Source organism: Microtus pennsylvanicus, chromosome 16 (genome assembly GCF_037038515.1).
Source record: "Microtus pennsylvanicus isolate mMicPen1 chromosome 16, mMicPen1.hap1, whole genome shotgun sequence".
Classification (NCBI taxonomy): domain Eukaryota; kingdom Metazoa; phylum Chordata; class Mammalia; order Rodentia; family Cricetidae; genus Microtus; species Microtus pennsylvanicus.
This window is the reverse complement of record NC_134594.1, coordinates 41005615-41027770: the sequence shown is the minus strand read 5'-3', so window position 1 is coordinate 41027770 and position 22156 is coordinate 41005615. Positions and strand designations below refer to the sequence as shown.

The following is a 22156-nucleotide window of genomic DNA, read 5'->3' as shown; positions in this document are numbered from 1 at the left end:
AAGTGTCTAGTAACAAAAGATAAAAACTTACTACATTTTTAATTCTGACACAAACCGTATTATATTTTTCTAAAATGTCAAGTCAAAAGTATCTAACACCCAACTCTACAAATGCTTAAATAATACAGGAGAACCTCTTTCCTCCTTCTGAGGGTAGGGTAGAAAAAAATAACTAGAGAAACTGAAGAACAAATTCAGACTTTACACAATGAAAGTCAGTTTTAAAAGGAAGACATTAGCAAAGGTCTTCCTCGGAGGCTTGATGGCCAATGGATGAGCCACCGGCTTCCCTGGCTGGGAAATATCCACCCTGGGAACATCTTCTGGCAGAGCCATGCCTCTCAACCATAGTCCCTACCTCTGGAACGAATTTAGAAATGCTGCCAGCCAAAACTGTAGATGAAATTTTGCAGCCCACAAAGTGAATCAAATCTGGCTCGAGTCAACACATGAGAACAAAGCCATTTTCAGAGTAACTAAGTTACACAGTAACCATTCGGTGGGACCGACTGTCTTATCTATGAAAGCACAAATCAACTGTCTTATCTATGAAAGCACAAATACCTCACTGTCTGGGTTACAGTACTGGACAACATGTCTAACTAAGCTGGTGGTCACAGTGTGGCTTCCTTCTGCTGACCTTGATAGAATTTGCTCAACAGCAACAGGAGCTAAGAAGGATGCAGCTGGCCTAGACAGCCTCATCCTCTAGCTTCTGAGACCCACGCCTCCTGGAGAAGTGGAGACAGCAGGATCAAAATTTCAAGAGTAGCCTAAGTAATTTAATAACATCCTATCAAACCAAACCAAACCAAAGCCTGAGAAAATTTCAAATCCCAGACTTAATAAGCTAATATTTCAGTAGTAGAGTGCTTACCTAACACACCTGAGGGAGGACCTAGCTTCAACTCCCAGGACTGAGAGTGGCAATTAAAATATAATGTTCTACATGCAAGAAAACGATTATTTATACATCCTATAACAGCAGAAAAAGCACAATGACCCAGATTTTAAGGATGAAGTATGGAAAATATTAGCTGTCAGATTTAAAGAGCAAATCAAATCCTTATCTGAATAGACAATTGCTCTGGATCCCCAAACCAGTATTTAACCTTAGGAAGTTTCGTAAAAATCAAAATTATTGGTTCTTATTTTATTGATTGTCTGTCTATGTAGCTTAGTTAAAGGGAATAAACTTCACTTTAGTTTTCATTTCTTTTAGAAATTTTGTCCAAACAATACCATGATGAATTTGTTCTTCCTTTACAAACCTGAACTGTTCAAAATTTAATGTATTAATGACTTAGTGACTGACTCACAGCGTAAAAACATAACGTCTGCATTATGGATGTAGGTCTGCAGAAATTTGTGGCTGAGAAAGGAAGACTGTACTCTCTTACATGAATTTAACCCAAAACATCAAGCATCTTTTCTCTCGTGCCATGGGTATGCTTCTGAAGCATTTTTAAAATCTCTCTCCCTGTCTCCCATCCACACCAATACCATTTGACTTTGAACCTGAAAGTCCTTCTCCTGTTGCGTCAATGACAGCCACCAAACCTTCTGCTAGAAATGTATTCCAATCAATCTACCCTTACTCAGTAGGCTTACAAGTCAGAGTTTTAAATTTAAAGAGTGATCCGAGAGCTAACCCTCTTTGAAATTAACCAAGTCTTCTGGCTAAAGAAGTCCCTTCCGAGTAATTCCGATACAGAGAGACAGTCTGCACTCTGCCGTCTGTATTTTTCATCAGATCATACACTCACTCATAGCCATGCATATGCAGACCATAAAAAGTGAGAAGGGCAGGAAAAATAATCTGCTTTTCAATCCCAGCTGCTAGATAAATTTATATAAAGTGAAATGATACAAATTGAGCGGCCTCTCCCAACACTAACCCAGAAGACATTTCTGATGAACTGAAATAGAATGTGAACATCAACGAAATTGGATGAAGAGTTCAAGGTGAAAGATACTGTCCAAGTATGATTTTGCTAATGATTTGCTGTCGTATAGAAACATGGTCTTCTTACTCCCAAAGTGACTCAGGAACCCGGTCTCTTCCACTGAATTCTTAAAAGGATCCGAAGGAAAGATCGGGTCCTTTAAAATCGCAGTTTCATTCTTTCTTAATGACACTGTAGCCTTATGACATCTCAGACCAGAGATGTACATAGCTGGGGAAGCTTCAATGTGCATCTCCATTTCAGACGCTTTGTGTCAATTATCTTCTATCCATTTTCTTGGTTACTGACTGGTTTCCATCAAAAATTCTTTCCTCCCAGTAAAGGCTCTGAAAGAACTTCACTGCCAGTCATGTAACATATTAATATTATGTATATTATTATCTTGACTATTATTACTGTGTGCAGGGAATGACCTAGAGACAACAGGTATTCGGCTTCCAAAGGAACTGGCAGTGGCTCCTTCACAGCTAAGACTCTGACTCAGGACTATGCATCTACATCACAAATAACAAGGGCAAGCAGGATCCTATCCAAGAGTTACTAAACTGCCAGACTGTATTTTCTCACCCCCAGTCATGGTTTGGAGACCACATCAGCTAGCTGGCTACATCAACGGACAGGTCTCCAGGAGGGTACCAAAGCCAGCATCCAGCAGACTGTGGCTGCAGAGTTCAGTGGCTTCTGCTGTCCTACAGCATCTTTGCTTCTTCTCATACTTACCTGTTCTGCTCAGTCTCAGCCTAGATATTTTTGTTGGTGTTTATTTTTATTTAAGATTTTTTTTTCTGTGCCCACAGTTCTCTGGCATGTGAGAATGTGGGAGGGAAGGATTAAATTAACTTAGTGATGTAGATTTCTCATTAGTACCAGCACTCTGCGGGACTGAAGCCTAAACCATGGAGAGAATACCTTTGAGCCACTTCATTTTTAAAAAAGGCATTTTTGTGTGCATCACAAAACAGAAGTCCAAATCGTAAAGAAAATCAGAACAGCACGACAACAGAAGAAAAAAGAAGGTTGTTACTGGACCTTATTGGCCATTCTTTAAAAAAAAAAAATCTAAAGTATTCTGACACCCTATGGAGCAGTCAACTGTCACAATAAAGGCATCTCAGAGAAGAATATGATGCAATATGGCACTGTGATTAATAGATTTTTAATCTGGGGCACTTTGTAATGACAAAAAAAAATGAACTAAGATGATAGACTCTTACTACTTTTTCAAAATGAAAAAGGCTGTAGTCTGTCCTACTTACCCAGAGGTAGGGACGACTGTTACCTTCACCGAGGATTACTGCATAATTCCACCCATAGTTATTACACTTGCATTTTAAAAAGTACACACACGATGAGAATGAAGTATTATTATATGATACGATATATCTCTGAAATCGGAACCCATTATAACATACTAAAAGTTATCATTTTACACCTGCTCTCTTCAACAGAGGAAACCTCTTCCACACAGCTTCCCTTGGACTCCTGTTTTAAAAAGACCAACAAACGTTGCCGGACACAAACGAGAGAATAAGCAGCAGCGATGAAGTACACCATATGTTCCTGTTGTAGGCTGAATCCAGGTCTTTGTTTCAATATTCCAGCGCCAGCAGCAAGGAAAGCGAACTAACCGCCTATTTAAATTTATTTTCTCATTATTGCGGTAAAAGTTACACTAATGATAGGCTCAACCCGAACCCATTCTATCTCATTATTGGCTTCTGTAATCCAGATCTTTTGCAATCCCAGGAATCTGAAATACAATTGCCCTGGATAACAGGTCCGTAGCAGAACAATCTGATAAGCCAACACAAGCGGCAGGTACTGAAGAGCATAAAGTTGTTTTCCTATTGAAATAGTTCCGAAGTCATTCTATATCAATAGCATTTTTGATTTTTTACCAGCTACGCACCTACCTAGACGCCGTCTACCTGGTTCTCAATTAACAGGGCTTTCTTCAATCTTGCGATCTCCCAGAGCAGTTTTAATGGTGCAACTCAAAACAAAACCACTAACCGCGCCCTTAATAGCTCAGACGGAGTTACCTTTGGCTTTTTTTTTCTCCCTACTAAAGTCCAAAAATTGTACATCGTTTTCCTGAAAGGGTTTGTACCGCTATCTTAAACCAACATAGCACTTTTCCAGCTCTGCCCTGGCGTTCCTATTGTCAGATGCCTTTCACCCCGGGGCGGTGTGCCCGGCGCTGGCCAGGGGCACCCACGCTTACCTCCCGCACCCGTGCAATCCCGGGCTCGGGATGCTGGAGAGGATGCTCGGCGGGGTTGCGATCGCTCGGGATGCTGCTCCTGCCTCTCTCCGGGGAAACTACCGAGCAGGCTGAGCCCAGGCTCCTCCCGAGACTCAAGCTCCGCCTTTCCCTCGTCTAGTTGGCCGAACCTCGGGCTCCGGCTCCTCCCTCTGCCCTTTGCGCAGCCCGGGCTGCAGGCGGCGCGAAGTGAGGGTCTCTCAGCGGCCGCTTCTCCGGCCGCCCCCCTCGAACCCGGCGTCGCACCTGGCGCTCGCTCCCGCAGGTCCGGCTCAGCCCACTCATCGGCTGGCCCGGTGCACACCGGGGTGGGCTGTCCTGGGGGGCGATCGTGCTGCCCCGGCCCCAGCCGAGCCCACACCTCACCCTCCCTCCTCCTCCACCCCTCCGGTCCCCAGAGGTTTCCTCGGCCGCCCACCCAGGCACCCAGCCCGGCGGCCGGTGGCTCCCCCACCTCGGTCCCCCGCCCTTTTCCTTTCCACCCATCCGTGAGCCCCGCCCATCGGTGGGCGCGGCGTCCGAGGGCCGGCTTTGCACTCGGATTGGTTCAGGTGAGAGCCGGCCCCGCCCTTCCTCCGTTTCTGGGCGCTCTCCCTCTCTCCGTCTCCCATCCTACCGTGAAGGCAGGGAACTCTGCTCTGATTTGCTAGCCGAGTCCCCACCCATCGCCCTAGGCGTTCTCGCGCGCCCTTCTGGGAAATGTGGTCCTAGGATGGCAGGAAGTGCCGACGGAAACGGCGGGCGGAACTACGAATGCCCATCGGGCCTTGCGCGGCTCCTGCTGGGCAGGATTCCGGACAACGCCTGGTTCCTCTCGGGTCCTTCCGGCGTCGCCGGAGTGAATTGATCCGGGAGTTGAAGAGGGCTCCAAAGGTGGGAAGTGAAGTCCGTGCCTCAGTTGCCGGTAAGGCGAGGTTTCTCGGTTCGGGTCCGCACGGCTCCGCGGGTGGCCAGGGCGGCCCGGGATCAGGCGGAGGCCGAGGCGGAGGCGCCGGGACTGGGCTCTGGCCGGCGGGCGGGCGGGCGGACGGGCGGGGAGCGGGGCCCTCTGGGCGTCAGCGAGGTCTCTACGCGAGCTGCGTAAAGCTGGTTTGTAAATGCCGCTTGACCGGCCCGGCCCGGCACCTCCAGGAAGTCCTCTGTGGGTGCGGGCAAAGGGGAAGGGTGAGGTCGGCCTCCCAGGTCCCCGGCGGGCGGGCGAGGGGGCGGATGTGCTGGGGTGGGGTCCCCGGCAGGTGAGGCTGGAGCTGTGCAGGGCCTGGAGCGAGCGTCGGAGCCCGGCCGTCGGCTGCCGCCGGGACTGGGGTTATGCCCTTTGTGGGGGAAGAGGAGAGCCCGTGTTGACAGTTGCGACTCAGTTCCAGTTTCCTGATGTGGCCTCTCTAAGGAGCTAATTCTGAACTCGCAAGGTTTGTCCCTCTTCGCTCTCAGACGTCAGACGGCTTTACTTCGGAACTGTGCCCGCAAACGCTTTCACTTTGGGATGCTCGTGGGGAAACTAAAGAAATAAATGACGTGCCCAAGGTCACACAGATCTTCAGAATCTGGTCCGCAGAAAGTCCAGGTTCTGACCAGAGCTGTCTGCTGAGAAAGAGTGGGGAGGTCGTTGGTAGTGCTCTAAGAGGATGAAAGACGCTGCAGAGTAGTGTGTGTGTTTCTCAGAAACTCTCGGGAGGTGAAGAGTTGGTTTGTTGGCGGTGGAGTGAAATGAAAGCCTTCCCAAAGCAACCCCTCTAACGTTTGTCTAGAACAGGAAGGATCGTTAAATATTTTCCCCTTTTTCTGAGTCATACTAAATGATAACACTTAATTTCCACGCGCCATTTTTAAAGGGTAGATAATATTTAGCAAGAAGTTTAGAATTGCCTTTCAGAGAATAGTCCTTTTTTATTTTCTTCGACTAAGATTAAAGGGCGTGTGAAACTTTCACGAAACTTGTTTTGCACATTTTAAAGTTTTTATTAAGTGAAAGGTTCAGTGCAGAATCGTGGAGAAGTGATAACATGGTCATTACCAGCAATGACTTTTTTTTGGTCTGAGATTTTTAATGTTCCCTCATTTTCTTCACTCCATGTGTAAGTAGTAAAAACAGGCGCTTGTATGCTTTCTCCTAGGCATCATCTGTGACTTAATTCATTCTTAATTTCAAAGGATGAAAAAATGATGCCTCTATATTGAGTAAAAAGCAATGCACTTGTTTCAAACAAGTGACTAATTATAGATGATAGATATTATTAGACAGTTTTAAATAGAATTGTAGTTTTATTGAGGTCAAGATTTCTTTCTAACATTATGTCCATAAACATGCACATATACATTTAGTAGGCATACTATATAAATTAGAATATTGAATACACATTATATACTGTAAATAAATATGCCATATTTCGAATTGCTTTGCTCGCCATGGTTATTAACGATTTGTTTGATTTTTTTTTTAATGCAAAACTTTTCTGGCATCAGAAGAATCTTGTTCCTCTATGGTTCAAGTTAATATGGTCTTGTTTTACTGTAACTTTAAAAGTAAACGGAGAGGTAGGGTAAAAAAACTAATGGAAAAACACAGTATCATGACTAGAACATTACAAAGTAAGGAAGAAGCAACCAAACAAAGGAAACTTCTATGGGGTTAATTGCTTTTGCAGCAGATTAAAAGGGTGCTTTGGTTTGAGTGAGCCCTGTGTACGTCAGTGCTGGGAAAACAAGAATGACTCTGATATTTGCTGTTTGCTGGGGAAGATGGCATGCGTTTCAACTGGCACGTAGCTATGGAGAGGATTTTTTGTAAATTTTTTTAAGCTTTATTTTATGTACTTTGGTCTGAAGGTGTCAGATCTCCTGGAACTGGAGCTACAGACAGTTGTGAGCTGCCGTGTGGGTGCTGGGAATTGAGCTCGGGTCCTCTGGAAGAACAGCCAGTGCTCTAAATCGTGGAACCATTTCCCTAGCCCCCTGGAGGGGATTTTTTTAACAACAACAACAAAAAAATTAGTTTTTGACTGTTCTAAATGTGTCTGTTCTGAAGTCCATTGTAATTGCGGTGTTCAGTGCCATGGTTGTGCTGAGAAGAATGATGTTATTGCTGTATTTAAAAATCCTTCCGTCGCTAGCTAGAGAGAGCTTACTAGCTTTATACCTGTACTGTTCAGCTCTCAGTGCCCTCATGTCTTCTCGATAAAAGTAGCTTTGCATCAACTTTCAGACATCATCCTTTGCAAGGTTTTGGCGGTTTTCCTTTTATCGCTGTTTCTCTCTTAAAGGATAGACTATAAGAGCAGGAGCTATGTATTGTTTATCTTTGTAGTCTCAGTTGTTAGAGTGATTCAGTGGTTACAGAGAGTGGAAAAGGCTTGGGTTGGGTTAGGAACTTGCCCAAGGTCATATGACCTGTAACAGATCAGGTTATAGTCCAGGTCTTCTGACTATGGACCTTTAATATTATGTTAAAAACTTTGATTATTTTTTGTAAGAAAAAGACTGGCCATCACCAATGTTTAGATGTCATGACCCTCTTATTCTTATACTTTTTAATCCCACCAGTTTGTTCCCTACTTCCTGAATGGCTCCAACCTTATCCTTAGTTATTGATTTTTTAATCTAAGATACTTCCTGATTTGGGGACCATTTTACACATTCAGTTCTTTACCTGTCCTGTTTCATCTCCCCTCTCCCAGTGTGGTTGATTTCTTCAAAACCTGGCTTACTCTAAATTCTCCTTCCCCAAACTGGAGTAGATTCCTGCTCTGTCTTTCCCTTATTCTGAATTCTATTTTCAGAATAGGAAATTACTATTTCTTTACTGATTTCCTAATATTTTATCATCCTACTAAAAGTTGTCTGGGCAAGGCATTCTCATTTGTTATGGATTAGTCTACTTCCTCTTAAACTATTTAGCAGTGAGTAATCAGTATTTGCAGAATGAATGAATGAATGAAAAAATGAATGAATGAATACAAGCATAGTGCCTCTAGTGCCATGCTAGGGACAAAAAGAAATGGATGGAGCATTTGCTTCCTTCCTATAGCCAGTTGAAAGATAGAGGAATTTCTAAATGAATTTAGAAGAGGTATAAAGGAGTTAATGCCAGAAGCTTAATGTAAATTATAGAAAGGTCCTTTTTCTTGGAGATCTCTAAAGTCTAGAGAAGTAGTTTCCTTGTAGAAATTTAAAGGACATAATTTCTTTTATAGCAAAATTTCTGTGTAGCTCAGCATTTTAGAAAACGTGTCACTGCCTTGCTTTTTAAAAACAAGATTCATTATAACAAAATATAAACATGGACGAAACTTTTAATGGATGCTATTCTTCCCTTAGATATATTTGATTTTTACTCAGTTATTTCTCTTTCCTTTGACCAAAGACACCAACACTGGAAGTCAGCTTACACATTCAACTGAGAATACAGTCAATTGGCTGGGGTCGTCGAAGGACTGGAGCCAAGGCTTCGCTAGACCTGTCACCATGCTTCTTCGGTTTTCTTAGTTCGTGGTTATACCAGAATTTAGTGTGCAACCTTCTTTTTTTTTTTTTTTTTTTTTGGTTTTTCGAGACAGGGTTTCTCTGTGGCTTTGGAGCCTGTCCTGGAACTAGCTCTGTAGACCAGGCTGGCCTCGAACTCACAGAGATCCGCCTGCCTCTGCCTCCCGAGTGCTGGGACTAAAGGCGTGCGCCACCATCGCCTGGCTTAGTGCAACCTTCTTGAGGGAAGGGGGTTTGGGGAACTTTTTTTGCCCTTCATAAAAGTTATATTTGAGGGTTTTAAGATAATATTTTACCTGCTTTGAGTATGATACAAGATTAAAAGCGTTTTTAAAAATATAGTAGGCTAAATTTTTGTCTGGAAAACAATAATTTCTCACAGTGCCACACTATTACAATAAAATACATTCAGCAGCTCTGAATTATGTATGTAGCTTTTTACTCATTCATATATTTATCAGTCTATTGTCTCAGAGTATTGTCAAAAGAGTTACTTTAAATTTTTCTGATGTTCTAAGGTTTATTATTTAATGTGTCTTTGCTTAAGTCTAGCTTGGTACCTTTAAGCAGTTAGTCCAAATGTTATTTAAATCTTCAATAAATACTTAATATTTATCTCATACATGCAGTTTGTAGGAGATTAAGCTACATATATATTATTTATACGTTGTTAGAGAGTGTTAAGATTGTTGCAATAGGTATTTCTACTAAGAATTTTTTCCTCTGAAACATTTAAAGATGGTATGATTTTTATACTTTATTACATTTGAAATATCTCAAGTTTAAGATAATAGAATATTTATACACATTCAACAATAACATAAAAATGAAAGCCCTCTGTTAAGGCAATTAAGTATCTTATTTGCTGAAATTTAATTTTATAGTTCAGCTTTATATAAACGTAAGGATTTCATTTAAGCTGCAAAGCACAGCTTGGCTGGCATCACACTAAAGTCTTACTTTTCCAGGCCATTTTTACATTGGGAGGATAGAAAGCCTTTTTTTAAACTATGCAAAAGTGATTTGAACCTCTTTAATCTCCTTCTGTAGTTACTTAGAATCTGTTGTTACTTTAGGAATGAAGGGGAGCACAGAGAATTTTTATTATCATTGGGTTACACTGGATTATTGGGTAAGCAGTAGAAGTTAACTTTCTTCCCTCAGTCAGAATAGTCCCTTGGGAACAAGTTTACCATAGGCAGTCCTTGGTTCATTCACCTCTCTATTTGTTGAGTATGTTTTATGTGTGAAATTGTCTATTTTGGAATAAGTGAGACTCTAATACATGACCAGTGTTTATGCCAAGCCCATGCCCACCATTAATCCTCACAACCACCAGAGGAGGTAAGAGCTCTATTACCCAGAGTTTGTGAACAACGAAGATAAGATGTAGAGAAAATAAGTCACTTGCCCAAGATTACAGAACTCATATTTGCTTGGAATTACGTTAGGAGTTCAGTCCACGTGGCTCCCAGAAGATAGCAGACATTTGATCATTTCAGTAAAGTGGTGTTCATGGTTAAAGGCCTACTTGTAGTATTAGAGTTGCAGTTACAGAGAAATTGTCCCTTAGATGTCAAGGTCATTTGGGCACAGTTACTGTTATTTAATAAGCAGGTTTACACTTAAAAATCTCCTGGGAAGTTGATACAGAGGAACTAACAGACCACTTCTGCATTACATCCAGGGTTTTTTTCTATTAATGAAATAGATTATTTTCTTTTAGTTTGGTGGGTTAAGTATTTGATTTCCTTCTCAGGGGCTGGCTGTTGGAAAATATATTTTCTTTCTTGTGTTTTATTTTATAATTCATCACTCAAAATCAGTGCTGAGACCTGCTCAGACTGAGACTCTGGCTGTTTGTCAGTGGCATGGCTCATTTCTTATCTCAGTCTGGGACTTGTGTGTGTGTGTGAGTAATTACTCCCACTGGCCTTGTAGAGTAGGCATGTCTTAGAGATGCGGTACTGCTCCTTCTGTCACTCTTCACCGCAGTCAGTCCTGACTTCACTCTTTCTTCAGCTGGCACTCCTGACTGACACCATACAGGGTTACGTGACTGTACTAGGAGATCAAAATAATACATTCTTTTAGGGAGTCTCAACTTCGGTAGATAGGAAAGGAGATGTGAAGATCATATCTTTGTTACTTAGACATTTTAATATTTAGACAGCATTTCATATGCATCTGTTTGATTGTTAGGAGCCATAGCTGATATGGAGGGACAGAACCTGGTTTCTCTAACTTACCGAGGGTTTCCATGCGCTGAAATGGCTCTTTCTGTCTTATTCAGCCATCCTGCCTTAATTCAGGATGACCTGGAATTGAGCTGAGATTGGATTGAAGGAATGACAAAACCCTCAGATGTTACACCCTTACTGCCTTCTCATACTTATGTAAGGTACAACAAAAGGTACTTGGAAATGTTAAATGAGTCAGACCTGGCCTCTAGGCAGCAGTGGCTCTCTGTGGCACTTTATTGCAAGGCTTTCTTAATTTAATTCCAAAAGATTTTGAATAATACTGTGACCTTTTTATTTAGAAATACACATGCTTTGAGGGATGCCTTTATCCATGTTAAAATGGACATTTTTATAGTATTGAGATTTTGAGGTTCTACCTCAATGTAGGTAGGTGTTCTTACAAACAGTTTTATGAAATGAAGGTTACAGCAGAGCCTCTAAATTCCCTATAGATAGCCATTCTATTATCCTCTTTTTGCAGCTAAGATGCTTGTATTGAGATCAGTGAGGAGTAAGAAGTAAAGTTTAATGGTATCATCAAGAGAGACCCTTGCCCTCATTAGCACCTAGTGTTAAACAAGAGAGCCTCGGGCAAATTGTCATTTGATGCTGCAGATTCTATCAGCATTTAGAGTGCCTTGTTTTGGTGTAAGAACATCAAATAAGGAAAAATGACTTCCCTGAGTATTGTAGGAACTCTTACCTATTGGGGGGTTATTAAATGAAAGAATGGGCTTCTAAGACAAAGGAGTTAGTAGGCATGGTCCAGGGTGGTCTTGATTAGACAACAGAAACATATTCTGTGAGCTGTTTACATGAATTTCTAAGAACTTTTAAATCTTAGTGTTATGTTGGCAAAATTAAAAGGCGAGATCACAAATGCTGACAAAAAGGAAAACCGCCAATGTTCGTCAATTAAATACTAAGTGACTGTTGAGCTAGGCACGTTATGTATGAGCTCCTACACTGTGAACTTCATGGCCAAACGTGGCGCATGATCAGGAGGGCTGATAATTTAATTTTGTCCATATTTGAGTTCTGTTTAGTCAGTGGGGTCGGATATAAAAAAGATCACAATAAGAAATTTGTATTATTCCCTAAACCAGTGATCTTCAGATACATAAGACACCATTTGCTATTTTCCTTATTTCCATGCCCCATCAGCCGGCTGATCTCAGATTCTGATTCTCTACTTTCGATCACTCTAGAGTTTTACCTGTAATATGTTGTCACTGGTCCCTGATCACATTTTGATTTTCCTGTGCTGCCCAATCTGCTTCTAGGACACAGCTTCCTTTATTAAACCAACTTGTGTCCATTTGAGAAAGTAAAAGTGGCTTATTGTTTTTTTGTGTGAATTTTTTTATTTCTGTTTATGTGCATGGGTATTTTGCCTGTGTGTGTGCCTGTGCCACGTGTGTGCAGTGCCCATAGAAGGCTAAAGGAAGTTGGATCCCCTGGGATTGTTGTTACAGATGGTTGTGAACTACCATGTGGGTGCTGGGAATTGAACCCACAGTCCTTCAGAAGAGCAGCCAGTGCTCTTAACCACTGAGCCATCTCTCCAGCCCTGAAAATAAAGTAGTTTTACACCTTGGCTTTAAATAGTCTTAAAGTTCATTTGATGACCAAATTCTTTTTGTACCCCAAACTGAGAGTAATTTCCTGTGGGTGACATGAATTTTTATGGTCAAAGTAACTTTTAACTCTCCTTTGAGAAATGAGAGAGACAAGTTTTGGGAATGGGTGTGTGTAACGGGTGTGACGTTGTGTGTATAAGGGATTTGACATTGTGATAATCAGCTTTAGATTGTCACTGTGCTGGGTATCGGAAGGATGAAGATGAGGCAAACAGAGGCAACTGAAGGTGGCGGACTTGCAGGAGACACTAATCACCACGTCCTGCAAGTCAAGAGTTTACACTCTCATCTGCTTTGTCTCAACCTCCTTTCAGCCTGAAGCCATCGGCTCATAGAGCGTTGATGAAATATCTCTAACCATGTGAGTTAGACGTTTATTGGATGTCAGCCACTTCATTAAGTTTTTTAAATATACTTAGTACTCTAAGCAACCATGTAAGGTGAAAACTCTAGTCAGTGTGTGCATTAATTTCTCAATGAGTTTAGAAAGTGACTAAAGAATTAAACAGTGTAAACAGAAAGTAATTAAAGAATTAAGCAGTATAAAAGAAATAAGCAGAACAAACAGTATGAGCAAAAATTTAAACTTTCTTCCAAATTTAAACATTTATCTCCTGCTATATCCTGTAGAAAAGTACTTCTTCCACTTCATAGATTTTTATAATGTTCAGTAATTCCCCCAAATATGTAAGTGTACTATATATTTGTATATTAGTACATAGTGTGCTAAACATATTATGCTATGTATAGACATAGTATAATAATTGACTTTATGGTGAATCAAAGTTACCAAAGTAAAAATCCACAACGTCGGAACTTAACTCAAGTACATACCTGCCTACTTGTGTCTCTTGACAGTTTTATTGGCGTTCACAGCTCTGTTCTGTGCAGATTGAGCCATAAGTAGATAACACACAGAGTGAGGCAGGGCAGCCTAGTACTGCTTGTAAACACCAAATACAGTAGGCCTTGGAAGCATATGCATGTATTTGGCTAACACTGTTAATCATTCTGGTTCTGAATTGTGAAAGATGAAGACTGGTCTTCATATCTATAATGGTTATCTTTAAAGTTTTAGAACTTTAGCAGTTCTTAAATGTATCACCATCTATAGCAAAGAAAGTTACTGGCTAGAGATTGAGATCTTGTACTGAGTTATAGAAAAGTTTGATTCTAGATAGCCTGTGCTCTCTTACCCTTACTATTAGGGCCACTCGTTTAATGCTTTGTTTATAACAATTACCTTAGTGTTATCTATGCTAGTTCTATAGAGTAGTGACTTGCATTTTGAGGAGAGATAGATGTGTCATGGCTTCTGTGAGAGGGAAGGGCTAGCAAGTTTTAAATGCTTTTAATGCTTTATTAAATGAAAGAATAGTTTAACGTTTTGTTTCACACACATATATACAGAGAGATGGGAGATTTTTATTTGAAAACAGGTGCTCTGCTGTCTTAAAGAAGTTTAAAATTATTATGTTTACCAGCTTTTTTGTAGTCAGAGTTCTTGATACCCTGGAGAGTTGGCAATGGAGGATGCCTAACTTCATTCAAAATTGCATGTGCATTTCTCCACTTGAACATAATTGCTAATGTTAATTGCTATGCCCTATATATTTTTCTATCTGTAATAATATGCTATCTTCACATCAAACCTGGAAGTTAGTTGCTATTAGCATTTACACTTGAGACAACTATGTTCTTGGTGTTCTCCGATCTATCGGCAGCATTTCTGGCCCTGTTGTCTTGTAGACAATATTAATTTTGAAATCTGTTAAACACTTCCTTTCTCTAATAAAATGTCTGAGATAGGCTGAAGTTCATAGTCACTTGGTTACAGTGCTTTGGAGACATATCCCATCAAGGTAGGAATAAGATGACACAAGATGGAACAAAGAAAGAAAGAAGTCTATTTTAAAACATTAAGGGCCATAACACCTTTGACCTAAGTTCTATGAACCAGTTCCATTTCTTAAAGTTTCTACCAACTCCTAATATCACCTCCTCGGAAAACCAAGCCTTTATCACATGAGGGTCTGAGAGACATCGAAGTTCCAAATGACAGCATTCAGCTTCTGTCCTGTTAAGCTTTTGTCAACGTTGTGATATAAAATATATTTAGTCAGTCTCTAGAGTCCCAAAATCAACTGTTCAAATCAAATTTCTCTAGAGTTCAAGTCCAGAGTCTCCTGAGTGACTCAGTTTAAGTCAGCTGCCAGCCCCTGAAAATAAAAAGGCGAGCCATATATACATGTAAAATCCTCTGGTGGAACAGGCAGTGGCTACCCATATCCATTCCAGAAGGGGAAAGTGGGGGCTGGAAGCAGTGCTCAGCCTTGGTCACTTGGGAAGCCCAGCAGGACAGATGTCAAATTCCAAAGTGCAGGCTTTTGTGTCTGTTCTTAGTTTTCTAAGCTTGATACTTGAAAAGTTACTAGCAAGACTGAACTTAGAGATTGTCTACTTATATCCCTAGATTGTTCATTCAAACATTGCTCTGTTCTATCTCATAAGTCCTTATTGGGGAAAGAAATACGCAGGAATTGGAACATAGCTCATGGATTCTGCACCATGCTAGAGGAAGGCGCACTTTTTTCGTTTTGTTGCTAAATAGTGAAAGTGTAGGTTATTTAGAAAACCCTTTCCACCGAAAAACCTTATTCAGTCCAGTTCCAAGAACTTCTGCTTGTTCATTCCCTTTGTCTGTTGTAACTGGTAGTAGTTTTAGAATTATCTCTCACGTCCCAGATGGAGTAAAGTGAGTCTGTTTCAAGAAACTCTGAGATACTGTAGCTCTTTATATCAGCAGACTGGAGTTGGTCAGGCAGGGTAGGAACCCTGAAGACTAAGTTTGGAAGTGGAAGTGGCCAGCAATCTATTTTATGCCTATTCATTCTAAACAAGTGGTAATTGTTTTAAACTCGGGAATATATTTCAAGCTGTTTTTTTTTTAATGTTAGAAATTAATGGCACGACTTTGAATACTCAGGCAAATAAGAGGAACATGCACAAGAAGGTTCCATCTGTAATAGAATCCTGCATCAGATCATTATTTCTAAGTTAAAAACTGATATCAGCCGGGCGGTGGTGGCGCACGCCTTAAATCCCAGCACTCAGGAGGCAGAGGCAGGCAGATCTCTGAGTTCGAGGCCAGCCTGGTCTACAAGAGCTAGTTCCAGGATAGGAACCAAAAGCTACGGAGAAACCCTGTCTTGAAAGTCAAAAAAACAAAACAAAACACTGAGTATCATTTGCCAAAGTTCTTAACATTTACAGCCCTTGGTGTGTGTGTGTTGGTGTTGCTTTTATTTATTTATTCTATTCACTAAATCTAACTACAAAGCTCACTCTGAACTAAACGGTTCCTCTGAAGCAGCATAATAAAAACAGAAATGTAAAGCCATTTCTTAGAGTCACCTGTATCAGCACATACACACCGTACCCTCCTCTCGTGTGCGTGTGTGTGTGTGTATGTGTGTGCGCGCGCGCGTGTTGCTGCATTTGGATGTGGAGGCATGAGGTCAGCTTAAGGAGCATCCTCCTTGCTTTTTGAGACTGTCTCTCACTAGGGCAGGACTTGCTTACTATTGGGCTAGGATAGGATAGGCTGGCCATTGAAGACCAGGATCTGACTGTCTGCATTTTCCCTACTCTGGAATTTCAAGTACATACACTTTTGCTGCCTTCTTATATGGGTGATGGGGATTGAACTCAGGTACTTGGTGGCAATGGCAAGTACTTGACTGACTAAACTAAGGTTTTATGATTTGTGTTATTAGGAAGTACTTGTGATCATCTAAATCAGTATGCCATGTGCTAGTCTGTGTTGTCAGCTTGAATGGATTAAGGAGCACCTAAAACCTTAGTGAAGCACATTGGCTGTATCTGTGATCATTTCCGGAGTGCTTTAAGGGGAAAATCTCTCCAAATCTGCTTATGTGGAGTGCAAGGTCCCATAAACTAGGGGTCCAGGTCAACTAGAGTGGAGAAAGGAGACCGCCTCTTGCTGCTTTCTGTCTGCCAGCCACATTACTACCCTGTGGCGCCTTCAGGGTGGACTGAAGCCTCCAAAACTGAGCCAAATAAGTCATTCCTCTTTGATTGTTTATGCAGGCAAATTGTTACAATTACAATAAAGCTAACTGACACATTAGTTAGCATTTGGGGACTTTTTATTTTTTAGTGCAGGTTGAAGGTGGATGAGATCACTTCCAGGTTTGGAATTTAGAATCTGGGATCTTCAGTTATCTGTACATGAAGGACCATTTCTCACCCAGAACCGAGTACCTTGTAGTGTGTTGCTCATCTCCTATGGCATGGATGAAGCTCAAAACTGTCCAGGGAAGGAAGCTTGTCAAAACAAGGTCCTCGGACCTCAGCTCAGTGGGCACTTACTGTTTTATAGCAAACTTTTTGTTGACTTGCCATATTTATAGGTTGTCCATGAAACCATTTCAAATGACAGCAGTTCTGCAGTTGACTACTGTTTGTAGATTCTTTCATATGACCCTTTGTTTCTGACTTACCTTTAAACATCTTGCAAGACTCTAGGTCTGCTTGTTTAAATTCATGTGGAAGGAATGAAAGAAGCACATGGCAGAATAATTCTGTATTTTAAAAGCCTTATTGAAACCATTGATGTGTATCTCATGCTTGGAACCATAAGTGGGTCCAGTTTGTAATGTATATTCTAAAATCAGTTCTGTTGTTAAGTGTTTGGAGGAGCATTTTCATAGTAACAATATTAAAAGGTTGGTAGTTTTGGAGGAGAAACTGCTAAACACAAGATCAAGAAGAGTCCCAACACTAGTACATGCAGACGGTTTGACTAGGCTTAATGTACATAGAGATGTGAGCAGGCACGCTTAAGGGATCTAGCCATCCGCCCTGGTCACTGAACCTGTCAGCACTTTTGTCTTAGGTGATAGTCACATGTATTCTTAAGAGTAAGGTCAGAATGATCCAGTTGATCCTGCTCTGCCCTTTGTCATCTCCTTCTCACTGAAATACTTGAAAACAGCCTTTCTTTTGATCACCTCACTCTAAGCTTTCAAGATAGTGACCCTGCTGTTCTTTGCAGAGTGCTTTTAATTTCAAAGTCATTGTCTACACTCTGTGACTTTAAAAATGTCTGGCCACCTTCTTCGTGAAACGCTCATTGTCTGATCTTGTCACCTGCTTTCCCCTTTCAATAAGCATACAGGCCAGTGTTGCCTTTGCTACTTACCCTTGGTCATTTTCTGTTTTCCTCCAATGACATACCCTTATAAGATTAAAGATTTTTTTAAATTTTTTTATAAAAATAAAACTACCTTTTTCATTATACATACCAATACAAGTTCTCACTCCCTCCCCTCCTCCCAACCCCACATACCCTCCCACCCCACCCCATCCAATTCTCAGAGAGGGTAAGCCACATTGCTTTGGGGAAGGTCCAAGGCCCTCCCTACTATATCTAGGCTGAGCAAAGTATCACCCAAAGAGAACAGGTTCCCCAAAAGCTAGTACATGCAGTAGAGATAAATCCTGGTGCCACTGCCAGTGGCCCCTCAGTCTGCCCCAGCCATGCAACTGTCAACCACATTCAGAGGAACTAGTTTGGTCCTATGCTTGTTCCTTCCCAGTCTGGCTGGCGTTGGTGAGCTCCATTAGCGCAGGTAGACTGTTTCAGTGGGTGTACCCATCTTGACCTTGACCACTTTGCTCATGTTCTCATTCCTCTCATTCTTCATCTGGTCTTTTGGAACCCTAAGAAAAACATATATAGATCCACCTGAAAAGTGTAGACAGACAAGATCACCTGATAAATTGAGAGTATGAGGGTGGGAGGAATAGGGAGAGTGGAAGGGGAAGAGAAGAGTGGGGAGGGATGAGGAGAACTTGAGGGAATGGGATAGTCGAGAAGGAAGAAAGGAAGATGGTCAGAGATGAGAACAAAGAAAGATATCTTGATTGAGGGAACCATTATAGGGTTAGCAAGAAACCTTGCTCTAGAGAAATTTCCAGGAATCCACAAGGATGACCCCAGCTAAGACCCTAAGCTATAGAGGAGAGAGTACCTGATCTTGACTTGCCCTGCCTGTAATCAGACAGATGAATATTTTAAATATCACCATAGAACCTTCATCTAGCAACTGATAGAAACAGAGGCGGAGACCCGCATTGGAGCACTGGACTGAGCTCCCAAAGGCCTGTTTTTTGTTGTTGTTTTTGTTTTTTTAATTAAATCACTGCTCGACCCGTTTGCTCTTGTTCCTTATTGGCTAGCTCTTACATCTTTATTTAACCCATTTCTATTAATCTGTGTATAGCCACATGTGTGTGGCTTACTGTCAGGGTTCCCTCCTGCTATAGGAAGATTTTAATTTTAACACAGTAAAATTGCATATAACAAAACAGATATCAAGAAAGAATTATAGTTACAATATTTATATCTACTTTTTTTTATCATAACTAAGGAAAACTATAGCTATCTATTCTTCAACTTTGTCAAAGACTCCAGAAGGATGGAATATTACCTAAGTAAACAGGAAATGTGTTGTAAGCAACTTCCAAAACTCTATAATTGACAGAGACATCTTACTACCTAGACATCCAAAGTTTTTCTGTAATGTTGCAGGCACCCTTCTTCATCCTATAGTCCCATAGTATCTGACAGACGTTTCCGTGAAGCAGGAAATTTCAAGACAATTCCGCCTATATTGGCAATTTGTCAGTCAATTTCTTGTGAGTCCTGCAGAATGTCTAGCAGACACTTTCATGAAGCAGGAACCCCAAAGGACTGTCTCACCTTCTTTAGGCAGTTATCTCTCTGTGGGTCCTGCAGATCCAGCTCACACAGCATAATATCAAACAGTGCAGGCAAGAGCAGTCTCTTTGACCAAATGTCCAACAGACTCCATAAGAGCCTCTTCAGTGCCCATCATCCACTTGAAATAGATTGGTGCTGTGAGGAGCAGATGTGTCTCATTGCCATGAAAAGTCCTAAGTTCTTAAAACATGTTAAATGCCATATTTTGAAGGTCTCTGAAAAATTTGAAGAATACCTAACTGAAATATATCTCTATATATCTAGAAAACCTAACTAATGACTATTATAGATGATTGTCTATTAACCTGTATTTCTTAATTATATATTACACTTTTAAATGAACTGCACAAACACAATACCTTAATCAAGAGCAGAAAAATATATAATACGATTGACCTTAAATTTCTATCAATAGACCAAGACCCATACCAATGCCCAAATTCCCAAATACTGTTTATAAATGTTTGTTCACGATTAAAGGGGGATATACAATAGAAACATTTTTTTATCAGCTGATGTGTATTACCTACTGTGCCAGTAGGTAAAATATTTGAAAAGTGATCCTCCTATTATCAAATTCAATTTCTCTTCAAGGCCTATCTCTGGTCCTATTTTGCTGTTTCTCTTGTTTTATCATTGGGACCATGGATTATTACTATTTAATCTATTCTTTTTTTTTTAATTCTATAGTATTTATTTTCACTACTATTGCTTATCAGCCCCCCCTTGGTTTTAAGTTTGTTTTGTGTGATTGATTATTTTGTTTTATTGAGAGACACTAGCTTTGAAACACAAATGAACCTCTAACTCAGAAACCCTCCTTTCTCTCCAAAGTGCTGGGATTAGGTGTACATACAGCCATAAAGGCAGATCACCTAGAAGCTTATTAAGCAGTTACGTAGGAACAGGAGGCCTGTCATTGGTATTTATCTACTTTTGCTTGCTTAGCTCTGGCCCTATTTTTTCTCTTGCATTGACATATTAAATATGGTAAGTTTTCCCTGTCTATAATTCTGCTCTTTGGTTCTTTCCTTCACGTTTTTTAGAGCCAAAGCAATGCTCATAAATCTACCTTAATATGTTACGTTAGTGATTTTCTCTTCCTCTGTAAAGTTTAGGAACTGGCTTTGGTGGTGTTCTGTAAAGTTGGGAAGCAACATTTAGCTCAGTAAAAGAACGGGTTTTTTGTTTGCTTGTTTGTTTTTTGCAATTTTTAAAAATTGCCAAAAACAAGGACTCAGCTGTTAGCAGATGTTCAACCCCTTTCACTGCAGAGTACAGTAGAGCACCAACCACTTCAATTCGACAGGGTATTGGAGCCTTTGAAGCAGTACTCTAGCCCTTTACTTGTCAGACAATTGAGTTCTTCAGAAGAATATTGTATAGACCTTTTTAATGATAAGCATTATATCTTGTATCTCTAGGTACAAAACAGTCATTTGTTCAGTGAATGAGCAATATCTAGGCTCCTTGCGTATGTAGGGATAGAAAGGGTGCTCTTTACTTTCACTCCAAGAGGTCTCTTAAATCTTGGGTTTATAGAGAAGAGCAGAATATCTTGCTGACTGGGTTGGCTTTCACATGGAAAAATGTATTAACAAATCAGCTTCTGGGTGTGATAGCCAGCAACTCTAATTTTAAAATGGGTGTTTCTAGAATTTTGTTGTTTTCCCTTAATATAAATTACTTTTTCTTCTTTTCCTTTTAGATTGCTGTTCTTCTTTGTGTACCATTCTTTATCGTGCATACATAGAAAAGGGAAGACATTCTGCAGTGAATGAAGATTCCTCTGCATTTTAGCATTGCTTTTTCTACTGTAGTTGGCTTTTGAATGAGGATGACAATGGAAGAGATGAAGAATGAAGCTGAGACCACTTCCATGGTTTCTATGCCTCTCTATGCAGTCATGTATCCTGTGTTTAATGAGGTGAGTGCACATTTAAGATTTCTGCAATTCCTTCGTATCTGCTTCATTTACTCATCTGTTCTTTCACATTTCAGGCATTTGTATGAACTGAACTCCCATGTGTTGGCGTTGGGTCTGGTCCATACATACAACTGTAGGAACAAAAGCAAATAGTTTGGTATTCTTAGTGTGGGAAATAAGTATAGCATGGACCTTGTCTCAGTACAAAGTTGGAAATTTGTATCAACCCGAGTTTGTATCTGTAAGATTATGACAGCAACAGACTGTTGTGAAGATTAGAGATTTTTCTGTAGAGACAGACACTTAGCGGCAGCACTTAGGTGATGCCTGATAGAATGGCCGCTGCTGTTAGAATGTTCTCAGTGCTGTCAGGAGAGGATGGGGTGGTGAACATGGTTTTGTTAAATCTTAATCACAACTGAGAGCTATAAAAGAAGTGCTTCTTGTGAGGTGGGTAACCCTCTTGTGCCTGAGTGCAATACAAGCCTGTATAAATTTGAGGAAAATTGAGATGGAGCTGCTGTGCAAACAGGTCTGGGCTTGTATACCAGACAACTCTTGGGCATTGGAAGCCAGATGAGTAAGAAACCTATTAAATTCATTGCAGATATATGGGTGTACAGTATTCCCCCAAATGACTCCCAACAGAGCTTTGCTCAAGTGCGTCACAGTTTAGACTTCGATTTGAGATATGTCTGACCTTCCTATGACTGTTTTCTTTGTAAGATGCAAATGTGCAAATTTAGTCTAGAAATCTCTATCTTGGATACATGTTACCAGATCTGCACTTGCTGTTCTGGTCTTTTACTTGCATTCCAGTGAGGATCAG

General features: G+C 40.8%; 2 protein-coding genes across 6 annotated transcripts in view; one reads left to right on the top strand and one right to left on the bottom strand.

Moving 5' to 3' along the window:
* The window catches only part of Serpini1 (serpin family I member 1), a 78875-nt gene extending 74202 nt beyond the window's left edge, over positions 1–4673 (bottom strand). The window contains exon 1 of one of the 4 annotated variants that reach the window (XM_075950429.1): positions 4477–4673. The gene's annotated coding sequence lies outside the window, so the exon portion shown is untranslated. Of the gene's footprint in view, positions 1–3880 lie in introns of all 4 variants that reach the window. The other 3 variants (XM_075950426.1, XM_075950428.1, XM_075950427.1) reach the window with 3 other exon arrangements.
* Positions 4674–4999: 326 nt separating this feature from the next.
* Positions 5000–22156, top strand: part of Pdcd10 (programmed cell death 10) — a 35704-nt gene continuing 18547 nt past the window's right edge. The window contains exons 1-2 of one of the 2 annotated variants that reach the window (XM_075950534.1): positions 5000–5134; positions 21109–21327. In XM_075950534.1, the coding sequence (XP_075806649.1) occupies positions 21232–21327 (96 nt within the window). In that variant the 5' untranslated portion in view covers positions 5000–5134; positions 21109–21231. Of the gene's footprint in view, positions 5135–5259; positions 5640–21108; positions 21328–22156 lie in introns of those variants that run through there. The other variant, XM_075950535.1, reaches the window with a different exon arrangement.